Genomic DNA, 26,728 nt, shown 5'->3' with positions numbered 1-26,728 from the left:
AACTTATGCACTATCCACACATGTTAACGTGACCACCTCTCAAAAGCCTGAATAACCAATTTTGCAGAGCCGATCGCTGTGACGTGTGACGGAAGACGTTCTGGAAGTTACCGACTAGGTAGTGGGGCCATGACGACTCCAGCGCAGTGACCAGCCACGCTAGGTTTCTTGGTTGAAGAGCCGTGGCGCGAAAATCCCGATTCTCGGTTCGGTTTTAATCGAGGGAGTTTGGTGGCCAGGAGGTGTAGTAAACTCGTCCCGGTTCTCTTCGGACCATGCATATACACTGTGACCTGTGTGACACATTGGATTTTACTGCTAGAGGATGGTTCAAATGGCTCTGAGCACTATGGGACTTAACTGAGGTCATCAGTCCCCTAGAACTTAGAACCACGTGAACGTAACTAACCTAAGGACATCACACACATCCATGCCCAAGGCAGGATTCGAACCTGCGACCGTAGAGGTCGCGCGGTTTCAGACTGTAGCGCCTAGAACCGCGCGGGCACACCGGCCTGCTGCTGGAGGATGCAATCGTGCCGAGGAAAAACAAACAGCATGTAGGGGTGGACATGGTCCCGAATGATAAATACACGCTTGTGTTGATCCATTTTGCTTCCAGAATGATGAGATCACCCAAGGAATGCTACGAACCATAACGCTCCCTCTTCTGGCCTGGACCCTTCCGATGACTGCTGCAGGGTGTTTGTCTTGACACGTTTCACGCCGCACACATCAACAGCCATCTGTGTGATAAACCTAAAACGTGATTCATCTGAAGAGGCTACCTGCATCATCCCTGTGGATGTCTGGTTGCGGTATTTGCGTGCAAATTACAACCTTCGTCGCCGATGTACAGTAGCAGGCAGTAGCAGTGCATAACCGTGCACCTACTGCAGAGGCCTATATGCGGCAACGTCCACTGAATGGTCGTTGAAGATACACTGTTGGTAGCCCTTTCGTTCATCTGGCCTGTCAGTTGTTCAACAGTTGCACTTATATTTGGTTGTACAAATCTCATTCATTCATCCTTGCCATCCTTGGCCCAAGGTGCACAACACTTGACTTGGCACCGGTTTCTTATAGCATCATTTTGCCATCTGGGGTATATTGTAGCCACAGTGGCACGCTAACAATTTACAAAGTTAGCCGTTTGGAACTGCTTCCAATAAAATTCCCTCCGACTGCACTGTTTCCCGCGTCCCCCCCCCCTCCCCCAACACACGACACGCTTTGTACTCGTATACCCTCCATTGCTAGCGCTGGCATCTGCTGGCTGTGACTGCTTATTGCATGCTGACGTCGAACATAGGACGGGGTCAGATTAGGGTGACTGGACTGTGTAGATATCTTCAATAAGAATTCCCGAGCAAATCACTCATTAGATGCTATACGTATCATATATGCCTTCTAAGTTACTTCATCAATGAACAGAGCATGTCAAGCTTACGTAAACAGATGTGCTGTTGTACATTTTACTATATATTGTGTTTCATAAGATTTAACGATCACCTGTTGAATGCTACATACATGGACATGGCCACGTGCACGAGTGGCTGTTTGATTGCAAACACTTTAATTCTGACAAACCTTTGCATGATGTGCTACATTTTATCCACTAATATGACAACTTGGCATCAGGTTCCTACACACAGTGAACACGTTTTGTAACAACAGTTTTTCAAGAACAGGAGATGACAGCAAAGCCTGTCGAAACTGCTTGTCGAAAATAAATCAGTCTTTATGCGATCTTAGCTGTAGATTGTTTTACCAAGTAAATGAAATCATGAGACATGTCGATCAAGATGTTGATTCCGTCGACCAAATGTGTTCAAAATATTCAGGCAGTCACTGAAAGCGTCTTTGGCGCCGACTTTTTACGTGTAGGTTGTTGGACATTAGTGGACCGAATGCTTATACCGTCTGGCAGAATCATGAAATTACAACGAAGTTGAGGTGGACGATGTTGTTGAAAGACTGTGTGGACTTAATATGAAAGAGAGATGATATACAGAAACACTCACCACACAGCTCAGAACGAACACGGCATTAAAACTTCAACTAGCAGCGGCAGAAAGTGATTATAACACCCTTAAGTTGCGTACAAATGAGAGAGAGAGAGAGATTTTCATTCTGTCCACCTAATAAAAAAGCAAAGATTACACTTGTGCACTATCTACCTACAGAGTGCGTTCCATAAGTACTGCGACCAATTTTTTTCTGACGCAACGGTACACCACAACGTGTTGTAACCGGCTGGGTTAAGTGGAGGAGGGTGTTAACTTCAAAACGCTCTTTGTCTCATTCGGCTGCGAGCTTCCGGAGAGCCAGGACGTGCGTTTCCGTCAACCCCGTTTTGAGTTTACTTAACGCGGCGCAATGGATCATTCTGTAGAGCAACGGTACGTTATCAGATTTTGCGCTAAACTTGGGAAGTCCGCCACCGAAACGTTTCCATTACTTCAGCATGCCTTTGGGACTGATTGCATGTCCAAATCACACCTTTTCCGATGGCACAAGTCGTTCATGGAGGGCCGAGAGGATATCACCGACGAACCTCGCAGTGGTCGGCCATCAACTACACGAGTCGACGAAAATGTGACGCGTGTGCGCGATTGTTTGAACTCTGACAGACGACTGAGCTTTCAATTGATAGCACAAACTCTAAACATGTCGAAAACAACCGTTTTCCACATTGTGACCGAAGATTTGAACATGAGAAAGGTGTGTGCCCTACTCGACCCAAAAGTGTTGACTGACGAACACAAGCACATGCGAGTGCTTCGGTGCCGAGAAATGTTGGAAATGTGTGAAAATGATCCACATTTTTTAAACTCAGTTATCACTGGTGATGAGTCGTGGATTTTTGAGTACGACCCTGAGACAAAAAGGCAGAGTTCAGAGTTCAGAGTGGCACACCCCATTGTCGCCCCATCTCAAGAAGGCACTCATGAGCAAGTCCAAGATCAAAACCATGTCACCACGAATTCGTACCTACCGGGACTACAGTGAACTCAGCTTTCTACTTGAAAGTGCTCAAAAGACTGAAAAGGAGGGTTTCGTGCTGCCGAAGTGGCATCAAGGACACGTGAAAAGTTCACCACGACAACGTGCAGAGTCACAGCGCCTTCATTGTCAACGACTTCCTGGCCAGGACCAAACCCCATTGGTTCCCCAGCCTCCCTACAGTCCTGACCTGGCTCCCGCTGCCTCTTTTGTTTCCTCGGTTAAAAGGAGTCATAAAAGGAAAACATTGGGACATGATTGAAAGTATCCAGGCGCATGTTACATCAGCTCTAAAGGACATTCCGGGAAAGGCATTCCCAGATGCCTTCCAGGCGTGGAAACACCGTCCCCAGAAGTGTTTCTATGCAAGAGGGTGCTATTTTGAAAATTTTTGATTATTTGTATGAATATATTCAATAAATGATTTTTTATGAATTTGGTCGCATTACTTATGGAACGCACTTTGTACTGCCTGCAAGGTTGTTCTGAACCACTTCCATATTCTTGCATGGAAGTTGGATTACTTTGTTCATTGTCAAAATGTTTATAGAAGGATATTCTAAGTTTTTGTTTTAATACTTTTAAAAAGCACACTTTAAAAAATAATAGGAACCTTAGATTGTTTTTTTTATACTCATTTAGTACATGCGACGTTTTTTTCGATAACGCCTTACGACTTCAGACTGATTTATGCAAGTGCAGATTAAAATAAAAAAATGAAAATTCGTATCGTTCATTTTGCTAAATGTTTTTAAGTTCTAGAATAATATATTTTTTTAAAATTAAACATACTTTAATTTTTATTTGTCATTTGAAAATACACTCCTGGAAATGGAAAAAAGAACACATTGACACCGGTGTGTCAGACCCACCATACTTGCTCCGGACACTGCGAGAGGGCTGTACAAGCAATGATCACACGCACGGCACAGCGGACACACCAGGAACCGCGGTGTTGGCCGTCGAATGGCGCTAGCTGCGCAGCATTTGTGCACCGCCGCCGTCAGTGTCAGCCAGTTTGCCGTGGCATACGGAGCTCCATCGCAGTCTTTAACACTGGTAGCATGCCGCGACAGCGTGGACGTGAACCGTATGTGCAGTTGACGGACTTTGAGCGAGGGCGTATAGTGGGCATGCGGGAGGCCGGGTGGACGTACCGCCGAATTGCTCAACACGTGGGGCGTGAGGTCTCCACAGTACATCGATGTTGTCGCCAGTGGTCGGCGGAAGGTGCACGTGCCCGTCGACCTGGGACCGGACCGCAGCGACGCACGGATGCACGCCAAGACCGTAGGATCCTACGCAGTGCCGTAGGGGACCGCACCGCCACTTCCCAGCAAATTAGGGACACTGTTGCTCCTGGGGTATCGGCGAGGACCATTCGCAACCGTCTCCATGAAGCTGGGCTACGGTCCCGCACACCGTTAGGCCGTCTTCCGCTCACGCCCCAACATCGTGCAGCCCGCCTCCAGTGGTGTCGCGACAGGCGTGAATGGAGGGACGAATGGAGACGTGTCGTCTTCAGCGATGAGAGTCGCTTCTGCCTTGGTGCCAATGATGGTGTGCAGGTGAGCGCCACAATCAGGACTGCATACGACCGAGGCACACAGGGCCAACACCTGGCATCATGGTGTGGGGAGCGATCTCCTACACTGGCCGTACACCACTGGTGATCGTCGAGGGTCACTGAATAGTGCACGGTACATCCAAACCGTCATTGAACCCATCGTTCTACCATTCCTAGACCGGCAAGGGAACTTGCTGTTCCAACAGGACAATGCACGTCCGCATGTATCCCGTGCCACCCAACGTGCTCTAGAAGGTGTAAGTCAACTACCCTGGCCAGCAAGATCTCCGGATCTGTCCCCCATTGAGCATGTTTGGGACTGGATGAAGCGTCGTCTCACGCGGTCTGCACGTCCAGCACGAACGCTGGTCCAACTGAGGCACCAGGTGGAAATGGCATGGCAAGCCGTTCCACAGGACTACATCCAGCATCTCTACGATCGTCTCCATGGGAGAATAGCAGCCTGCATTGCTGCGAAAGGGGGATATAGACTGTACTAGTGCCGACATTGTGCATGCTCTGTTGCCTGTGTCTATGTGCCTGTGGTTCTGTCAGTGTGATCATGTGATGTATCTGACCCCAGGAATGTGTCAATAAAGTTTCCCCTTCCTGGGACAATTAATTCACGGTGTTCTTATTTCAATTTCCAGGAGTGTAGCTAGCTCAGCGACTATAGACTCGTTACAGCTTTTTCTGATAGCAGTAAAGAGTTAATCCGATGCAGAACGCAATGAACCAGTTTCACTAGTGTGAGTACGATGTATCAAAATACAGAGGCAATATGAAGCCACATCCCCTTGGTATGGCGACAGAACTTCGCAACTGCGTAGGTTAAAGAAAGTGAAGTACTCGAAGCTAAAGAATTCAATAGGTAAGGAGCTGTAACATTTGTATCTCAATTTTACATGTGATGTGAGGGCATCCCCGAGAGGATAAATAAATAATGATGATACATAGGCTCAGATGAACTTTTCCTTGATTTTAGCAGTTCGACACTTAGTTGTATTAAAAAGTTACTAATTACACATAAGATGGCGATTTTCGATAAAATCAAGTCTTGGCAGGAAATTGAGCAGTTTCACGAACGAGGATACACATGCGAGGTGTTAAGAGCTACCAGTGCTTGACAACGTAACGTCCCACTGTCGTCCTTCCAGAACTGCTGCAAAGGAAGCAGTTCGGTCGGGCTTAAAATGTAGTGCCACTTTACACTGTTGACTAATTTCTTTGGGACCCTATGTTCTAAGCACGTAAGCCATCGATTCTTTAAAATGACGGTGGTCAAGAATACGGCTGACAAGCTGTGCCCTCGTATGAGTGCCATAGCGATCAGCCTAGCTGCACACTTCCTGCACTGCCATGGCACGCTGCCTGAGCATCTGAGCATGAGGAAAAACTGCGAAGAGCCAAAAAAAAAAAAAAAAAAAAAAAAAAAAAAAAAAAAAATTCAAATTATCAAACAGACGCAGTAAGGCCAAAGTTAAATTTATGGGTGAAATTTCAAGGAAGTTCGAAATTAAAACAGGTGTTAGACAAGGTGATGGTTTATCCCCAATCCTCTTCAACTGCGTACTGGAAAAGATATTGAGAATATGGAAAGAAGAACTCAAAGGCACCAAGAATGACATCAGAATTGGAACAAAAAAAGAAAAAATAGAAGTGGACTGTTTAGCTTTTGCAGACGATCTGGCAATAATTACAGAAAACGAAGAAATAGCTCAGAACTACTTGGAGAAACTACAAGAAGTTTCGGCCAGGACTGCAGATTTCATTTGAAAAAACCGTGTATATGTCTAATCATAGAAATAACAAGAAAAATCTTATTACTAAATACGGCAATATTAAGAGAGTAGAAAAATTTAAGTATTTAGGTGAAATAATTCAAGTGAATGGTTTAGACAAGAGTGCAAACCAGGCGAGAGCAAGGAAAATGGAATTTGCTTTTCAAAAAACCAAAGACATATATAACAAAAAAAACATTTCGATTCAAGCTAAATTAAGACATTATAAAACTGTCATTAGACCAGAATGCCTGTATGCATCGGAGTGCCTAACTCTTAACAAAAAGCGGGAAATAGAAAACATGGAAAAGAAAGAAAGGAAAATTTTGAGAAAAATATTAGGACCGAGAAAGATTGGGGAAGAGTACAAGCTAAAGAGTAATAAGGAAATATACAAAACTATTGAGAAAGTGAGTGAGGCAATGCGTAAACGCAGACTAACGTTTTATGGTCACCTGTCGAGGATGGATGGAAACAGACTAACAAGAAAAGTGTTTGAACATAGTAACAGGAACGAAAAAACCAACAATAAATGGATACAGATGGTGAAAAAGGATGTGGCCTATTTTAATGTCACCCGTGAGTTAATCAGGGACAGGGAAAAGTTTAGACAAATAGTGAACGAAATTAAGTGTTTTCCAGAAGAAACGAAACTAAAGAATAATAACAGGATATGGTCGGAAGAGCGGAGGAGGAACCACTCGAAAATGATGAGGAAATATTGGGAAGAGAGAAAAAAAGATCAAAAAGCCGGGCAAGTGAATTGTTGAACGTGGTCCAAAGATGGCCGAAATCGAAAGAAGAAGAAGAAATGATCGTATGGCATTGTTGGCCGGGAGGCCCCATGCGGGGAAGTTCGGCCGCCGTATTGCAAGTCCTTTTTAGTTGACGCCACTTCGGAGACTTGCGAGTCAATGATGATGATGAACACACAACACCCAGTCATCGCGAGGCAGAGAAAATCCCTGACCCCGCCGGGAATCGAACCCGGGACCGCGTGCGCGGTAAGCGAGAACGCGACCGCAAGACCACGAGCTGCGGACACTGAAGAGCCAGATAAACTGGTACACAGGCCTAATATCGTGTAGGACCCCCAAGAGGACGCAGAAGTGCCGCAACGCGACCTGGCATGGACTCGACTGAAGTCTGAAGCAGTGCTGGAGGGAACTGACACCATGAATCCTGCAGGGCTGTCCATTAATCCATAAGAGTACGAGAGAGAGATCTCTTCTGAGCAGCACTTGCAAGGCATCCCAGATACGCTCAATAATGTTCATGTTTGGGGAGTTTGCTGGGCAGCGGAAGTGTTTAAACTCAGAACAGTGTTCCTGGAGCAACTCTGTAGCAATTCTGGACGTGTGGGGTGTCGCACTGTCCTACTGGAATCATTCCGTCGGAATCCACAATGGACATGAATGGATGCAGGTTACCAGACAGGACACTCGCGTACACCTGTCAGAATCGTATCTGGGAGTATCACTCAAACCGCACACGCTCCACACCATTACAGAGCCTCCACCAGCTTGAACATTCCCCTGCTGACATACAGGATCCATGGATTCATTAGGTACACGTACGCGTCCATCCGCTCTATAAAATTTGCAACGAGACTCGTTCGACGAGGCAACATGCTTTCAGTCATCAGCATTCCAATGTCGGCGTTGACGTGCCCAGGAGAGGGGTAAAGCTTTGTGTTGTGCAGTCACACGAGTGGGCCTTCGGCTCCGAAAGCCCATATCGATGACGTTTCGTTGAATGGTTCGCACGCTGACACTTGTTGATGGCCCAGTATTGAAATCTGCAGCAATTTGCGGAAGGGTTGCCCTTCTGCCACGATGAACAATTCTCTTCAGTCGTCATCGGTCCCGTTCTTGCAGGATCCTTTGCCAGCCGCAGCGATGTCTAAGATTTGATGTTTTACCGGATTACTGATATTCAGAGTACACTGGTGAAATGGTCGTACGGGAAAATCCCCACTTCATCGCTACCTCGGAGATGCTGTGCTCCATCGCTCGTGCGACGACTATAACATCATGTTGAAACTCACTTAAATCCTGATAAATTGCCATTGTAGCGACAGTAACGGATCTACCGACTGCGCCAGACACTTGTTGTCTTACATAGGCGTTGGCGACCGCTGCGCCGTATTCTTCCTGTTTACATATCTCTGTACTTGAATACGTATGTCTATACCAGTTTCTTTGGCGCTTCAGTGTATGTACAAAGTTTATAACTGTAATACTTGTGTTATTGTGCTAAGCCTTTAATATAAGATGGATTAAGATATTATATTTGGTCATCAATTATGTGAAATATTGAAAATCAGATATTTAGTGCTCCTGGTAGCTGTGGAATAGGCAACCTGCAAATAGAAATGTGAACCACAAACCACGGAACGGGTTAGCTATTTAATGATACATGGTGTTACAAAACGATTCTGGCAAACGTTGGATGGTTGTAGAGGCCGTCTTGAGGAACAATTTGAGGATTGGAACCTGTGCCCGGAAGCGTCACCCAATGTTGCTACAGAGCGTCCAAGTTATAGGCACCTGCGCATACCACTAGCCCATCCTCTCAGCAGCAAACATGGATTTATATGCTGACGGACTGTAGGAGGAATGTCTCCCTATAGACCTGTGTTGTTTGTTATTTAGTGATCGTGACTGACTGCACGATCGCCAGTGGAGAAGATCCAGCTATCTGCCGTATATGCAGGCCTTGCGTTCCATGAATCCTTAGGTGAATGATGGTTTTGTGCACTGGTTTACAACTGCAAATACATTTTCTGCTGTATAGTGAAGAACGTAGAAGATTATAAAGTGTTCCAGGATAAACGTGAAGTTCAGATGGAAACGTGTATCTGAAGCCATCGTCCAACGAGGCAACGTAGAGTCGCTTTCATTGGCGACAAGGACACTATGTGATCAGAAGTGTCAGGACACCCCCAAAAACATACGTTTTTCATATTTGGTGCATTGTGCTGCCACCTACTGCCAGGTACTCCGTATCAGCGACCTCAGTAGTCATTAGACATCGTGAGAGAGCAGACTGGGGCGCTCCACGGAACTCACAAACTTCGAACGTGGTCAGGTATTGGGTGTCACTTGTGTCATGCGTCTGTATGCGAGATTTCCACACTCCTAAACATCCCTAGGTCCACTGTTTCCGATGTGATAGTGAAGTGGAAAGGTGAAGGGACACGTACAGCACAAAATCGTACAGACCGACCTCATCTGTTGACTGACAGAAACCACCGACAGTTGAAGAGTGTCGTACATCTACGTCTACATTTATACTCCTCAAGCCACCCAACGGTGTGTGGCGGAGGGCACTTTACGTGCCACTGTCATTACCTTGCTTTCCTGTTCCAGTCGCGTATGGTTCGCGGGAAGAACGACTGCCGGAAAGCCTCCGTGCGCGCTCGAATCTCTCTAATTCTACATTCGTGATCTCCTCGGGAGGTATAAGTAGGGGGAAGCAATATATTCGATACCTCATCCAGAAACGCACTCTCTCGAAACCTGGCCAGCAAGCTACACCGCGATGCAGAGCATCTCTCTTGCAGAGAGAGCCACTTAAGTTTGCTAAACATCTCCGTGACAGTATCACGCTTACCAAATAACCCTGTGACGAAAGGCGCCGCTCTTCTTTGGATCTTCTCTATCTGCTCTGTCAACCCGACCTGATACGGATCCCACACTGATGAACAATACTCAAGTACAGGTCGAACGAGTGTTTTGTAGGCCACCTCCTTTGTTGATGGACTACATTTTCTAAGGACGCTCCCAATGTGTAATAGGCAGACATCTATCCAGATCATCACACAGGAATTCCAAAACGCATCAGGATCCACTGCAAGTACTATGACAGTTAGGCGGGAGGCGAGAAAACTTGGATTTCATGGTCGAGCGGCTCCTCATAAGCCACAAATCACGCCAGTTGACACCAAACGACGCCTCGCTTCGTGTAAGAAGCGTAAACATTGGACGATTGAACGGTGGAAAAATTTTGTGTGGAGTGACGAATCACGGTACACAATGTGGCGATCCGATGGCAGGGTGTGGGTATGGTGAATGCCCGTGAACGTCATCTGCCAGAATGTGTAATGGCAACAGTAACATTCGGAGGCGGTGGTGTTATGGTGTGGTCTCGTTTTGCATGGAGGAGGCTTGCAGCCCTTGTCGTTTTGGATGGCACTATCACAGCACAGTCCTACATTGATGTTTCAAGCACCTTCTTACTTCCCACTTTGATGAGCAATTCGGGGATGGTGACTGCATCTTTCAACATGATCGAGCACCTTTTCATAATGCACTGCCTGTGGCGGCGTGGTCACACGACAATAACATCCCTGTAATGGACTGACCTGGACAGAGTCCTGACCTGACTCCTATAGATTATCTTTAGGATGTTTTGGAACGCCGACTTCGTACCAGGCCTCACCTATCGACATCGATACCTCTCCTCAGTGCAGCACTCCGTGAAGAATGGGCTGCCATTCCCAAAGAAACCTCCCAACACCTGACTGAACGTATGCCTGCGAGAATGGAAGCTGTCATCAAGACTAAGGGTGAGCCAACACCATACTGAATTCCAGCATTGCCGATGGAGGACGCCACGAACTTGTAAGTCATTTTCAGCCAGGTGTCCGGATACTTTTGATCACATAGTGCATGTCTATGCAACAGCTAGCTTCATCTTCTCCACTGGCGATCGTAACAATGAGTCGGTATCACTGAATAATAAATTATATTGTGAGACGCTCGCCTACGGTCCGTCAGACTATAGACTTATGTCTGCTGCCGAAAGGTGCCGGCGACTGTGACATCGATGCTCTGTAACGTCGTTGGGTAACGTTTGCGGCCTTGGGTTCCTATCCTCGATTTGTTCCTCAAGACAACCTCTACATCCCCTCGAAGTTTGTCGCCACATTTCTGGGACATCCTTTGTATTTGTGTATGTATCTACCTACAATGGAAAAAAACCTCCACCACCAAGCAGGACTGTGGGAGGTAAAGGAGAGTTGGGAGACATATTTCTACATCCGAAAGATGACATCTATTGAAATTTAGCACTATAATCCGTTCAGCATAAGAATAGACGTGATGTAAACGACCACAAACACAATGATTGGTCAGAAGCCGTAGCACACGTACAGTGGTGTTGTTACGCTCTTGGAAGTAGGTCCTACTTATGTCTTAGATATCTTATTACTAACCTACGTTAAATAAAACTTTAAGATATTCAGTTGTATTAACTGCCATCAACGTTTTTCTTAATCACGCTTCAGCTACGTAGTTTTTATTTCAAAAATCGTGTTCAGTCACAGCCTCTGCAGCGTTGTGCTCTGATTGTCGCGCTGTTAATGATTGAGGCTGCTTTCTGTTCCGTAGTGAAACACGCACGTGGAACACGGTTAAAAAGGGCCGAGAAATAGGCTGTTCTTAACGTTTTTCATCAATTTCCGCAGATAATTGGCTTTGAAGTTTTCTGAGTGTTACATATAATCCATTAGCATACTCTATTTGGAAGTGTAGCGCAGTCAGTAGCGAAATAGACTGTGAAACAAATACGAGTGCATGTCGTCTACGGTATCATTTTCTTTTTCTCGTTCAATTTGAAATACCTACATTTCGTAATTATAAAATTCATTATCATTTTCTTATGAATAATGCACGATTTCTTGTTTCTAATTACATATTGGACGCGAAATTCCTGCTTCCATTTCCAATAAAAATTCTTAATTATCGATGTTTTAGGAAATACTGTTCACAAAAGTTGTTGAAATTAAGAAAATATAACAACCTAATTTTTTAAAGCAAAAATGAAAAACCAAATCCTCTTTATTTGTACTTATTGTAGAAACATGAAAACAATCATTTTCACAGCATCGAACACATCGTAGAAACGCTGCATTTTTACATTTGCTACTGTACCATTATTATATGAACCCAACTGAACTGATATGGAGCCAAGCTGCGGGATCTGGCCAAAGAGGTAACAAGATCGTTAAGCTGCCAGACGTACTGGAACAGCTTTTTCACACGTCACTGCCGAGCACTGGCGGGATATAGAACGGCTCGTCATAAAAGAAGAAGAGAACATGCTGCGCCTGGTTGGCTTCGTGGATTCTGTTGTTGATAGGCTCGTTATCAACGTGGCAGGTGACACTTTCAGAACCGAAATGTATTTCTCTGTTTCGGATAAGGAAGGAGCTAAGAGATTACCCGACTACTGACTGTAAGTAATACCTTCAGTGGCTTCAGTATTTAACTATACGGTGAAATCTTCAATACTCTCTTACGTTAGACACAGCTCATGCAGAAAAATTACCCTGTGCTTAAGTCAGGAATTTTCATCATTCTTGATTTTAAATACAATAATACGTTAGCTAAAAACGATAACGTGTTGCGGTTTTCGTCTAGTCGTTTAAGGAGCATATTGTGGGAGATTTACAGTCTAGCATTTCATTCTGCTTGAAAATTAAATGACATTCGAAGCTGTATTGCTCCTCTGCTCGCCTCTTTTTACGTGTGAACTGCAGCTGGGCACGCCACTGCAGGCTAGCTGTACCAGCTGAACGGCCAGTGCTGTCAAAGTCAAATGCGCCGGTAAAGCTGTTGTCCCGTATTATCGCTAAGTCGATGTGCAAGTAAAGCACAGCGCAAAACGTACCCTTATTATCGTACTTGACAGTACTCGAGACAGCTTGGCTGCAGCGACACCCCCGGGATAACAAGGCCGTCCAACAGTGTTAGTGACGTCACACTAAGCGGCCCATAGCCGACGCAGCAGTCCACGGACACCTCCGTACAGACGCGCCTGATGCTAGCGACCTTCTGTCCGTCATACAGAAAGGAGCGAAGTATAATTCGAACCAAAGACCAAATTATATATATTCTTGTAAACAGCATAACGAAATACCGATTACATATACGGGCAGGAATAGGTTCTAGAACTCCTCTGAAAAGTGTTTATCTTCAGTACCAGAATAAACATCAAATTGTCAGGTTTTCTAAATAGAAAAGCACTTGTTAGTAACAGACAGCAATAATGAGATTTCTTCGTGGAAAAGGAAATAAGCTGTAGAGAGATTGAAAATGATAAGTAAAGAGAGCCTCAGCCTTTTGCTCACATTCTTACATGTAATGCAATTGGTTGTTTCTCATTTCCTTACCTTTCGTAACATTTTTAATATTGTTTCAAGAAGTGAATCTTCAATAGCAGAGTTAACTTCAAATTGTCAGGCTTTTCTTAAAGGAAAGAGCAGTCCCTTAGTATCACAGTGCAAGACAGAATCTTGTGTTCAGTAATGTCTGTTAAAAGGAGTATATTTGATATCTATCTTTTGTTTCCATTCTTTATTACCGGGAATACACTTGTAAAAATTCTTGGAAAGAGCTGTCACCATGAACATATGAGTAAATTCACAATAGTCACGTGTTTTATGAGATAAAGCGAACTCTTGTTACCTTATTGTAAACGAAAGTTGTGAGGGTTTTGCTATGTATGACAGTGTTTAAGATAATTTACTGTCAGTGTAATAGCTTGAAAATGTTAAGTCCTGCTGTCAGTTGGCATCTGTCACCACCTGTATGCGAGTTTTAAAGCTAAATAGTGTTCTGACAATTATAAAATAGTGGCAAAGTTCCTCAATCGATTAAACTTATTCCTGCCCGTATATGTAATCGGTATTTCGTTATGAACCTTTATGCTGTTTACAAGAATATATATAATTTGGTCTTTGGTTCGAATTATCGATTAGTTCGCTCCTTTCTGTATGACGGACACAAGATCGTTAGCATCAGGCGCGTCTGTACGGAGGTGTCCGTGGACTGCTGCGTCGGCTATGGGCCGCTTAGTGTGACGTCACTAACACTGCTGGACGGCCTTGTTATCCCGGGGGTGTCGGCTGCAGTCCCACGTGAAACGGAAATCCAGCGAGGTTCCAGCAAACGCGCAAGGATACATAATGCAATGTTTACATCAGGTTTGTTCTTACGGTGAACATATTAGCGCCACTAGGAGTATGCAGATCAGATAGGCTTTAAATACATGCTGTAACGGTCGTGACAGCATGTGCGTGGTGAGCTGATGTTAGTCAAGAACGCCTTTAAGTCGACAAAAACGTTGTTACGAGTACCAACACCGGACTGAGTCTGAGCGAGATCGTGTAATAGGGCAACGAAAAGCTAGATGTTCCTTCTGCGGGACTGCAGAAAGACGTGACAGGAATGTAGCCACTGTACTTGAGTGCTGGCAGCGGTGGTCACAGGAAAATATAGCAGCAAGAAGACCGGAGTCCGGACGCCAACTTGGCACTACCGAGAGGGAAGATGGTCGTACTCAGCGAATGCCTCTGGCGCATCGTACTACGGCTGCAACAGCTGTTCGAGCAGCAGTTGGCATCACAGCGAACTGTTACAAATCGGTTAGTTCAAGGCCAGCTCTGGGCCAGACGCCCTGTTGTGTGCATTCCACTGACCCCAAACCACCGTCATTTGCGGCTTCAGTAGTGTCAAGCGAGAGCCCGTGGGAGGATGGAGTGGATGTCCGTTGTATTTTTCTGATGAAAGCCGGTTCTGTCTCATTGCCATTGGAGGAGGCCAGGTGACGCCTCCAACCAACCTGTCTGCGACCTAGACACACTGGACCCATACCTTGGGTTACAGTCTGGGGCGAGATTTTGTATGGCAGCAGGATCACTCTCGTGGTTATCCAACGCACCCTCGCTGCAAATTTGTACGTCAGTCTAACGATTCGACCTCTTTTGCTGCCACTGATCAACATTTCAGGGCCGCGCGGGATTAGCCGAGCGGTGTGAGGCGTTGCAGTCATGGACTGTGCGGCTGTTCCCGGCGGAGGTACGACTCCTCCCTCGGGCATGGGTGTGTGTGTTTGTCCTTAGGATAATTTAGGTTAAGTAGTGTGTAAGCTTAGGGACTGTTGACCTTGGCAGTTAAGTCCCATAAGATTTCACACACATTTGAACATTTTTGAACATTTCAGGGGATATTTTCCAACAGGATAACCTTCACCCACATACTGTTGCAATCCCACATGCTCTTCAGAGTGTCGTCCAACTCGCCTTGGCCTGCTCGATCGCCAAATCTCTCTCCAATCAGGCATGTACGCCACATCATCGGACAACTCCAGTATCATCTACAAACAGCATTAACCGTCTCTGTATTGACTGACCAAATGCAATGGGCATGGAAATCCGTACCATGAACTGACATCCGGCACCTATACGACAGGTCGATTTGCAGTAGGGTTTTGGAACATATACTGTATTCGAACATTATGAAGTACCTCGAAGAAAACGATTTATTGACACATAATCAGCACGAATTCAGAAAATATCGTTCTTGTGAAACACAGCTAGGTCTTTATACTCATGAAGTAATAAGTGCTATCAACAGGGGATGTCAAATTGATTCCATATTTTTAGATTTCCAGAAGGCTTTCGACACCGTTCCTCATAAGCGTCTTCTAACCAAACTGCGTGCCTACGAAGTATCGTCTCAGTTGTGCGACTGTCAGAAAACTCACAGTTCGTAGTAATAGACGGAAAGTCATCGAGTAAAACAGAAGTAATATCCGGCGTTCCCCAAGGAAGTGTTATAGGCCCTCTATTGTTCCTGATCTATATTAACGACATAGGAGACAATCTGAGTAGCCGTCTTAGATTTTTTGCAGATGATGCTGTCATTTACCGTCTTGTAAAGTCATCAGATGATCAAAACGACTTGCAAAATGATTTAGATAAGATATCTTTATGGTGCGAAAAGTGGTAATTGACCCTGAATAAAGAAAAGCTTGAAGTTATTCACATGATGGTTCAAGTGGCTCTGAGCACTATGGGACTTAACATCTTAGGTCATCAGTCCCCTAGAACTTAGAACCACTTAAACCTAACTAACCTAAGGACATCACACACATGAGGCAGGATTCGAACCTGCGACCGTAGCAGTCGCGCGGTGCGTGACTGAAGCGCCTAGAACCGCTTGGCCACAACGGCCGACTTATTCACATGAGTACTAAAAGAAATCAGCTAAATTTCAATTACGCGACAAGTCACACAAATCTGAAGGCTGTAAATTCAACTATATACTTAGGGATTACAATTACAAATAACCTAAATTGGGACGATCGATAATATTATGGGTAGAGCAAACCAAAGACTGCGATTCATTGGCAGAACATGTAGAAGGTGCAACAGGTCTAATAAAGAGACTGCTTTCACCACGCTTGTTCTGGAGTATTGTTGTGCGGTGTGGTATCCGCATCAGGTGGGACTGACGGATGACGTCGGAAAAGTACAAAGAAGGGTAGCTCGTTTTGTGTTATCGCGAAATAGGGGACATAGTGTCACAGACATGATACGTTAATTGGAGTGGCAATCATTAACACAAAGGCGTTTTTCGTTGCGACGGGATCTTCTCATGAAATTTCAATCACCAGTTTTCTCCTCCGATTACGAAAACATTCTGTTGGCACCCACCTACATAGGGAGAAAGAATCATCACGATAAAATAAGAGAAACCAGGGCTCGCAGAGAAAAATTTAAGTGCACGTTTTTCCCGCGTGCCCTTCGTGAGTGGAAGGGTAGAGAGACAAGTGGTTCATTGAACCCTCTGCCAGGCACTTTATTGTGAATAGCAGAGTAATCACGAAGATGTAGATGTAGATGTAGACACATTGCATGCACATTTGCATGCTTGCATTCAACATTTTAGCAGTTACACTGGTTACTAATGCACCAATATTTCACATTTGCAATGGCTCATTTCACATTTACATTAACCTGTGATCTTGGAATGTTAATCACTTAAGTATGTTACCTAGACAAATGCATTGCCACAATTTCAGTACTCTGCATTCCATGTTCTTGGTGTTGCGACTATTTTTCGTCAATTTAGACACAAAAAACTTTTTCGAAGGCCGCTCTAAATTTATTTTGATATTTAATATCTGTTCAGAGAATCTCTAACAATGACGGTGAGAAACATGCACTTTCCGTGGCTTTACTGAGTTCGTAGCGCAGTAGTGGAAAACATGACATGAGGATGAAGAGACTCACCGAATGCTGAATGGTGACTGGTCACTAAAACAGATTTATAAAAAACATGACATGAGGATGAAGAGACTCACCGAATGCTGAATGGTGACTGGTCACGAAAACAGATTTATAACAGTCTTCGAAAAATTTACAGATGCGAATTATAACTGCAAAACTGTTTGCTAGCCCATAAATGCAAATTACCACGAACAAAATAATACGGAAATAGCGCGCTTTTTGGTCGCAGGAATATACGAGAATCTACCAGAAAGTAATGCACCACATTTCTTTTCCTCAACAATTCTTTATTCAACATAATGAGAATTACACACACCAAAAGATGGTGTTGTAACTACACACCCTATTTTTCCACGTAAACTCCATCCCGTTCTATGGCCTTCCTCCAGTCCGAAACAAGGGCGTGTATGCCCTGTCGGTACCAATCCTTGTCCTGGTGGTGGAGCCAGTGCTTCACTGTGTGAATCACCTCCTCATCGTCCTCAAAATGTCTTCCACGAATGGCCCAAACAAGTGGAAGTCCGAGGGGGCTATGTCAGGGCTGTAGGGTGGATGGAGTAACAGTCCTCGGACTTATGTGGGGCCGAGAGTTACCGTGTTGCAGCAAAACATCTCCTGGGTTGCTGTAGCGTTGAAATCGCCGGAAGCGCGTCTTGAGTTTTGTTGATATGTTGACGTATGCTTCTGAGTTAATGGTACCACTTCTTGGCGTCACATCAATGGGAATCACGCCTTCACAGTCGAACAAGGTTATCATGAGCTTACCGGTGGAAACAGTTGCTCTGAATTTTTTCTTCTGTGGGCAGTGGAAATGGCGCCACTACATCGACTATTCTTTGTTTCAGGCTCAAAATGGTGAACCAAGGTTTCATCACCTGCCACAATCCGGGACAAGAACGCCTCCCCCTGAGCTTCAAAATGTAGCAACAAATCAAGACAAATATTTTTTCTGTGCGATTTGTGATCCATCGCCAGACACTGCACGACCCATCTTGCACACACTTTTGAACATTCAAAAATGCGGATAATTCCATCCACACGTCCTTTGCTGATTGACAGATGCAGCGTCAACCGCCGAGTCGTAATGCGTCTGTCCTCGCGAACAACATCAGGTCACTGCAACATTTCAGGTGTGACAGCCGTGGATGTACTCCTCGACCACTGCAAATTGTGGAGCTCCGTCGAACCGTCTTCTGATGACCTCACCCTCTGTGCCCAGCGACTAACAGTACTTCTGCGAGAGCAGATGCTCCATAGACTTTGCACAAGCGTTTGTGAATATTTATCACACTTTCTTTCTCTGCAGTGAGAAATTCAATGACGGCGCGTTGCTTGTAACGTACATCACCTACAGACGCCATTTTGAAACCGTGCTGCAGCTGCGCTATCTGTCGGAAGTGACGGAAACTTGGCACGCTCACTCAGGAGACTTCAAGTAATACATACGTAATGTTTCGCATTCGTAGCATTGTTTTCGGCTGAGAAAAAAAATGCGATACATTACTTTCTGGGCAACCCTCGTAATAGTGACATGTCTGTGTCCAGTTATGGTTTTTCTCATGGTGGAGACGAATAAACAAGAATACACTCAATTTGGTTGCACTGGACAAAATTTGTATGTTTTTCGTCTAAAGTGTGGACTATTGCATGGAACTTAATCGAGGCATCACATTTGCGACTCTGTACACTGCATGAAGTCAATTTCGTTTTACACCCTCCACAGTCCTCAGAACTTCGTTAAACGCCATCAGATCCTGAAAAACCAGTCATTTCACCTTGTCAGTACTACTTCACAGCAGCAAGATAATATACGAGGGGGGACACAAAAGAAACCGGACTCCGAGGGCGCTGCCATTCGTAGACGTAGTGCAGGGTTCTCACGCTAGATGGAGTTAGTAGAGACCTTCATGAAACAGCTGTGCAGACGGCGTCAGTGTAGAGCTGAACGTGGAAGTGTGGTACTGTGTTTCTCTGACTGTTGGCGGGTTACCTCTGCGAAGTCGTTATGGCCACTTTAAAAGAACAAAGAGTGTGTGTGAAATTTTGTTTCCCGCTTTAAAAAGCTGCAACGGAGAAACACCAAATGCTTCAGGAAGCTTTCCAGGAGGACGGTATGAGCCGCACACAGGTTTTCGAGTGGTTTCGGCGCTTTAAACATGGTGAGATGTGTGTTGAAGACCAAGCTCGTTCTGGACGCCCTTCAACATCGCGAAATGAGGAGAACATTGAAAAGGTCCGCCAAAAGATCAACGAGGATCGTCGCCAAACGATCGACCAAATTTCAGCAGAGACAGAAATCAGTTGGAGCTCGTGCCAGCGAATTTTGAGTGAGGATTTGCACATGACACGTGTTGCTGCTAAATTTGTTCCGCGCCTTCTCACACAGGAGCAAAAAACCATCCGCATGAATGTGTGTCAGGACTTGAAAACAGAGATTGCACGGTCAAATGTGAAGACGATGATCATTGTCTTTTTTTATGTTCGTGGAATTGTGCATCGGGAATTCGTATCCCCTGGCCAGACTGTTAACCAGCACTTTTACTTGGATGTTTTAAGGCGTCTGCGAGAGGATGTGAGGAGGAAACGCCCAGAACTTTGGCGATCAGGTGACTGGTTTCTGCATCACGACAACGCTCCAGCACACACAGCCTTACGAGTGACCCACTATTTGGCATCTCAGAGGTGGTCTGTTGTTCCCCACGCTCCGTATTTACCGGACCTAGCCCCGTGCGACTTTTTCTTATTTCCACGAATGAAAAAAACGGTAAAAAGAGAGCGTTATGACGATGTGGAGGCGGTAAAAGAATCTTCGCAAAGGGCACTGGACAATATCAAACATGAAGAGTTCTAAACATGCTTCCAACAGTGGGAAAAGAGACTTGACAAGTGCATCGCATGTGATGGAGAGTATTTTGAAGGTGACTGAAGTAATTTTGTAAAAAGGTTCATCAATAATTTTTTTATGACAACAATCCGGTTTCTTTTGGGTCCCCTCTGGTATTCATCCTCCGCACTAACAATAAGTCACGAGCAGTCTTGCACTCCCACAAGCTTCAGGAAGACGAAATGAGTCGACGAGTATGAAGCGATCGCAGCGCCACAGTTCTCAGATCGTCACACTCTTGGAACTTCAGTAGGAACGATGGAAGCCCGTTAGCGCTGAGGTAACAGCGGCGCCTTGATTTGGAAAGTATGCAGCCCGCAGTATCTGACTCGTAATCGCTCCGTTTCTGATCTTCACTCTCTATGCGTGTAACACTCCCTAGAGAAATTTATAGCTCGGAAATCTAACACTGTCGCCGTTGCTTCTTAATACGTTTGCCTTATGCCACCCATAATGTGCACTACAGTGGATATTTATCTTCATAATACCTATGATATGTAGTCACAAAATTTTAGTTATCATCACATACAAAAAAGGTACATAATTACCTTTTTGTTTGGTTACTGGCTGCAGTCACAGTACGGAATGACATCCCCATGCCATGGGACCATAGCACTACAGGTGTGTATCTGGAATCAAACAACAACATTATTTTCTGAAGGTGATAGTTAAAACTTCACGACTAATTTCGTAAACTAACATGAAGTGCAACGCTAAATGTTCTGTGTGCACCCTGAAACATGCGCCATTGGCAGATGTGGCAAAAGGACACTGTAGGTGGAGTGTTATGTGGAACACTGCCCCATTACCTACTTTTGTATGTAACACAGCACCACACGTAATTTTAGAGAACTCCTTGCCATGTTCAGGACTCTTAGTTTTTAAGTTATTAAACTGAGAAAGCTGGAAATTTTTGCACAAAAATCACTTTACGACAAAAAAATGACGCACCACGAGGGATTATCTGAGTGGGACAGAAATCAGTAGATGTGATGTACATGTACAGATGCACAAACGATTGCAATTTCAAAAAAACTGGATGATTTATTCAGGAGAAAGAACTTCATAAACTGAGTAAATCAGTAAAACATTGGTCCACTTCCGGCCCTTATGCAAGCAGTTATTTGGCTTGCCATTGATTGATAGATTTACTGGATGTCCTTCTGAGGGATATCACGCCAAATTCTGTCCGATTGGGGCAGTAGATCGTCAAAATACCGAGCCGATTGTAGGGTCCTGCCCGTAATGCTTCAAAAGTTTTCAATTAGGAGATGCCTGGCAACCTTGCTGTCCAGGGTATGGTTTGGCAATCACGAAGGCAAGCAGTAAGGCTCTCGCCATATGCAGATTGGCATTAGCTTGCTGAAATATAAGCCCAGGAAAGCTTGCCATCAAGAGGCATAGAATACCGTCGACATACCTCTGTGCTGTAAGCGTCCCGTGGATGGCAGCCAAAGGGTTCCGGTATGAAAGGAAATGGCGCTCCAGATCATTACTCGTGGTTGTTCTGCCACATGGCGGACAACAGTCCAGCTGGTGTCTCACCACTATCTGGTACGCCTCCAGACACGTTTTCGATGGTCACAGAGGCACAATTTGTAGCGGCACTCATCACTGGAAGGCAATTCTACTCCATTCAGTGAGATTCCAGGCCGACGATGTGTCTGGAGGTATCCTGAGCAGCGGTAGGATACCAGTCTGACTGCCACCCACCATATAGGTCCGAAAACCAGCAGTGATGATCTGGAGTGCCATTTCTCTTCGTAGCAGAACCTCTTGGTTGTCATATGCGACACCCTTGCAACACAGCGGTACGTCTATGATATATAAGCCCCGTCTTGTTGCCCTTCATGGCAAGCTTTCCTGGGCTTACATTTGAGCAAGATAATGCCTGTCCATACACAGCGAGAGTTTCTACTGCTCAAGTACTATGGTGTGAATGGGACAGCGCTAAAATGGTTTATATCATACCTAACTGGAAGAGTGCAGAAAGTTGAAATAAGCAGTTCACATAATATGCAAAAAACTGGTGATTTCTCGAAGTGGGGAACAATCAAGAATGGGGTGCCGCAAGGTTCAGTCTTGGGTCCTCTGCTGTTCTTAATATATATTACTGACTTGCCATTCTACATTCACAAAGATGCAAAGCTGGTACTTTTTGCCGATGATACAAGTATAGCTATCACACCCAACAGACAAGAATTAACTGGTGAAATTGTAAACGATGTTTTTCAGAAAATCATTAAGTGGTTCTCTGCAAATGGGCTCTCATTAAACTTTGACAAAACACAGTATATACAGTTCCACACAGTAAATGGAATGACACCATTCATAAATATAGACTTCGATCAGAAATCGGTAGCTAATGTAGAATATTCAAAATTTCTAGGTGTGTGCATTGATGAGGGGTTGAACTGGAAAAAACACACTGAAGATCTGCTGAAACGTTTGAGTTCAGCTACTTACGCTATTAGGGTCATTGCAAATTTTGGCGATATACATCTCAGTAAATTAGCTTACCACGCCTATTTTCATTCTCTGCTTTCGTATGACATCATATTCTGGGATAACTTATCATTGAGTAAAAGAGTGTTCATTGCACAAAAGCGTGTAATCAGAATAATTGCTGGAGCTCATCCAAGATCATCCTGCAGACACTTATTTAAAGAGCTAGGGATCTTCACTGTAGCCTCACAATATATATATTCACTTATGAAATTTGTTATTAACAATCCGAACGAATTCCAAAGTAATAGCCGTGTACATGGCTACAACACTAGGAGAAAGGATGATCTTCACCACTCTAGGTTAAATCTAACTTTGGCTCAAGAGGGAGTAAATTATGCTGCCACAAAAGTCTTTGGTCACTTACCTAATAGCATCAAAAGTCTGACAGATAGCCATATAGCATTTAAAAGGAAATAAAAACAATTTCTGAATGGCAACTCCTTCTACTCATTACATGAATTTTTGGATATAGTAAGTGGGTAATTTCACCACCCCACCCTCCCACCCAAAAAAAAAACATTAAAAATATTAAGTGTCATGTAATATTTTTTGTAATGTAATATCTTGTATAGACACCTTTTATTAACCTGACACGTCCCACATCATTGCGAAGTGTCATATTCATGATCTATGGAACAAGTGCTTATCTAATCTAATCTAATCTAGCCTTCATGCTTCCCAAACCCTACCTTGGCGAGCCAGATTACTAGGACTCTCCCCACTTAAAAACATTTGGAGCATTATGGGCTCCTCCATAAATCTCGGTATTTTGACTATCTAATACGCTAATTGGACAGAATTTGGCACGATATCTCTCAGAAGGACATCCAGAACTCTATCAATCAATTCCAAGCCGAATAACTGTATGCATAAGGGCCAGAGGTAGACCAACACGTTATTGACTTGTTCAGTTTGTGAAGCTCTTTCTCTTGAATAAATCATCCAATTTTTCTAAAATTGTAACAGTTTGTTTGTCTGCATATTTACATAACAACTGCAGTTTTTCAGTTCCATTCTGATAATTTCTCCATGGTGCGTCTTTTTACTGTCTTGTTGTTGTTGTTGTGCAAGCTTCTTCATCTCCCAGATCCTACTGCAGCCCACATCCTTCTGAATCTGCTTAGTGTATTCATCTCTTGGTCTCCCTCTACGATTTTTACTCCCCCCACGCTGCCCTCCATTGTTAAATTGGTGATCCCTTGATGCCTCAGAACGTGTCCTACCAACCGATCCCTTCTTCTAGTCAAGTTGTGCCACAAACTCCTCCCTAATTCTATTCAATACCTCCTCATTAGTTATGTGATCTACCTGTCTAATCTTCAGCATTCTTCTGTAGCACCACATTTCAAAAGCTTCTATTCTCTTCTTGTCTAAACTATTTATCGTCTATGTTTCACTTCCATATATGGCCACGCTCCATACAAATACTTTCAGAAACGACTTCCTGACACTTAAATCAATACTCGATGTTAACAACTTTCTCTCCTTCAGAAACGCTTTCCTTGCCATTGCCAGTCTACATTTTATATCTTCTCTACTTCGACCATCATCAGTTATTTTGCTCCCCAAATAGCAAAACTCCTTTACTAATTTAAGTGTCTCATTTCCTAATGTAATTCCCTCAGCATCACCTGACTTAATTCGACTACATTCCATTATCCTCGTTTTGCTTTTGTTGATGTTCATCTTACATCCTCCTTTCAAGACACTATCCATTCCGTTCAACTGCTCTTCCAAGTCCTTTGCTGTCTCTGACAGAATTACGATGTCGTCGGCGAACCTCAAAGTTTTTATTTCTTCTCCATGGATTTTAATACCTACTCCGAACTTTTCTTTCGTTTTCCTTTACTGCTTGCTCAATATACAGATTGAATAACATCGGGGAGAGGCTACAACCCTGTCTCACTCTCTTCCCAACCACTGCTACCCTTTCATGTCCCTCGACTCTTATAACTGCCATCTGCTTTCTGTACAAATTGTAAATAGCCTTTAGCTCCCTGTATTTTACCCCTGTCACCTTCAGAATTTGAAAAAGTGTATTCCAGTTAACATTGTCAAAAGCTTTCTCTAAGTCTACAAATGCTAGAAACGTAGGTTTGCCTTTCTTCAATCTTTCTTCTAAGGTAGGTCGTAGGTTCAGTAGTGCCTCACGAGTTCCAACATTTCTACAGAATCCAAACTGATCTTCCCCGAGGTCGGCTTCTACCAGTTTTTCCATTCGTCTGTAAAGAATTCGCGTTAGTATTTTGCAGCTGTGACTTATTAAACTGATAGTTCGGTAATTTTCACATCTGTCATCACCTGCTTTCTTTGGGATTGGAATTATTATATTCTTCTTGAAGTCGGAGGAAATTTCGCCTGTCTCATACATCTTGCTCACCAGATGGTAGAGGTTTGTCAGGACTGGCTCTCCCAAGGCTGTCAGTAGTTCTAATGGAATGTTGTCTACTCCCGGGGCCTTGTTTCGACTTAGGTCTTTCAGTGCTCTGTCAAACTCTTCACGCAGTATCGTATCTCCCATTTCATCTTCATCTACATCCTCTTCCATTTCCGTAATATTGTCCTCAAGAACATCACCCCTGTATAGACCCTCTATATACTCCTTCCACCTTTCTGCTTTCCCTTCTTTACTCTCTTAGAGTGTATGAATTCTTGCAGTAAAATGTTACTGGGAGCGGGGTTTCACGTCTCCCAGATAATCCTTTCCCCGTCCCCCTTCTTCGCCTTCCCCCTTCGAATCCACAGCAGCCTTTTACAGCGCACACCGCATTGCTGATATTATAACTTGAAGAAAAATAACTTCATCTGATACCTGAGGCCAACAGAAGTGTAACAGGAATCATTCTTAATGGCAGTGGCACAGTTTAATAAATGTTGCGGCTATCTTATAGACGTTCACAAAATTTGCCGATCCATCGTTGCACGTGCAGTAATGTTATTGTGAGTGGTGCCTGCTATTTCGCCACATCGCGGTACTGGTGTTCTGTGGACGTCTCTGTAGCCTTCTCACATTTCATGGAGCTGACTGAAGCTAAACTGTTACAGGGCGAGTACTGCGGAAACGGCAAGGAGGCCAGCATGCACAAGTTCAGGCCTGCTATGTCCGGATTCGTGGGGAAATACACCGTACACATGGATATGGACTTCGGAAACGGCAACGAAGCCTGCTTCGACGGCAGCTTCGAACTCGTGAGCCCCATTGGGCTCTAAGGCGACACACCTGCTTACTGTCTTACCACCGCTGTGCACAACTGTAACCAACAGTTTGTCAACTATTATGTACCATTGTTACTTCAATAAATTTGTCCAACCGCTGGTGGATTCTATATTCTGTCTCATTTACTTTTTTCTGAAAACAGCTTTTAAAGCGTCTATATGAACCCTCGCAAAGTAAAGAATGTGGCCCAAGCGTAACAGTGCTTTCTTGTGATCCTACCCGTTTCTTCTTCAGTTGACGACCGCCTGCTGACCTGCACAGTTAGAGTGTCCCGGTTGCTAACTCTTTACTACGCAATGTGGCACCGTAGTCTTTGTGCACTGCAGGTATAGGGAAAGTTCTTGATAATAAGGTACCGGGTGATCAAAAAGTCAGTATAAATTTGAAAACTTAATAAACCATGGAATAATGTACATAGAGAGGTAAAAATTAACACACATGCTTGGAATGACATGGGGTTTTATTAGAACAAAAAAAAAAAGTATTGCTAGACGCGTGAAAGATCTCTTGCGCGCGTCGTTTGGTGATGATCGAGTGCTCAGCCACCACTTTTGTCATGCTCGGCCTCCCAGGTCCCCAGACCTCAGTCCGTGCGATTATTAGCTTTGGGGTTACCTGAAGTCGCAAGTGTATCGTGATCGACCGACGTCTCTAGGGATGCTGAAAGACAACATCCGACGCCAAT

General features: G+C 44.4%; 1 protein-coding gene across 1 annotated transcript in view; it reads left to right on the top strand.

The window, feature by feature from the left end:
• LOC126094744 (uncharacterized) overlaps positions 1-26,152 on the top strand; it is a 143,045-nt gene extending 116,893 nt beyond the window's left edge. Inside the window, exon 4 of the mRNA XM_049909295.1 lies at positions 25,872-26,152. Coding sequence (XP_049765252.1) covers positions 25,872-26,036 — 165 coding nt within the window. The 3' untranslated portion in view covers positions 26,037-26,152. The remainder of the gene's footprint in view (positions 1-25,871) is intronic.
• The last annotated feature ends 576 nt before the right edge of the window (positions 26,153-26,728 follow it).

This window comes from Schistocerca cancellata, chromosome 8 (assembly GCF_023864275.1).
Source record: "Schistocerca cancellata isolate TAMUIC-IGC-003103 chromosome 8, iqSchCanc2.1, whole genome shotgun sequence".
Classification (NCBI taxonomy): domain Eukaryota; kingdom Metazoa; phylum Arthropoda; class Insecta; order Orthoptera; family Acrididae; genus Schistocerca; species Schistocerca cancellata.
The sequence above is the reverse complement of the archived record's forward strand: the minus strand, read 5'-3'. Positions and strand labels throughout refer to the sequence as shown.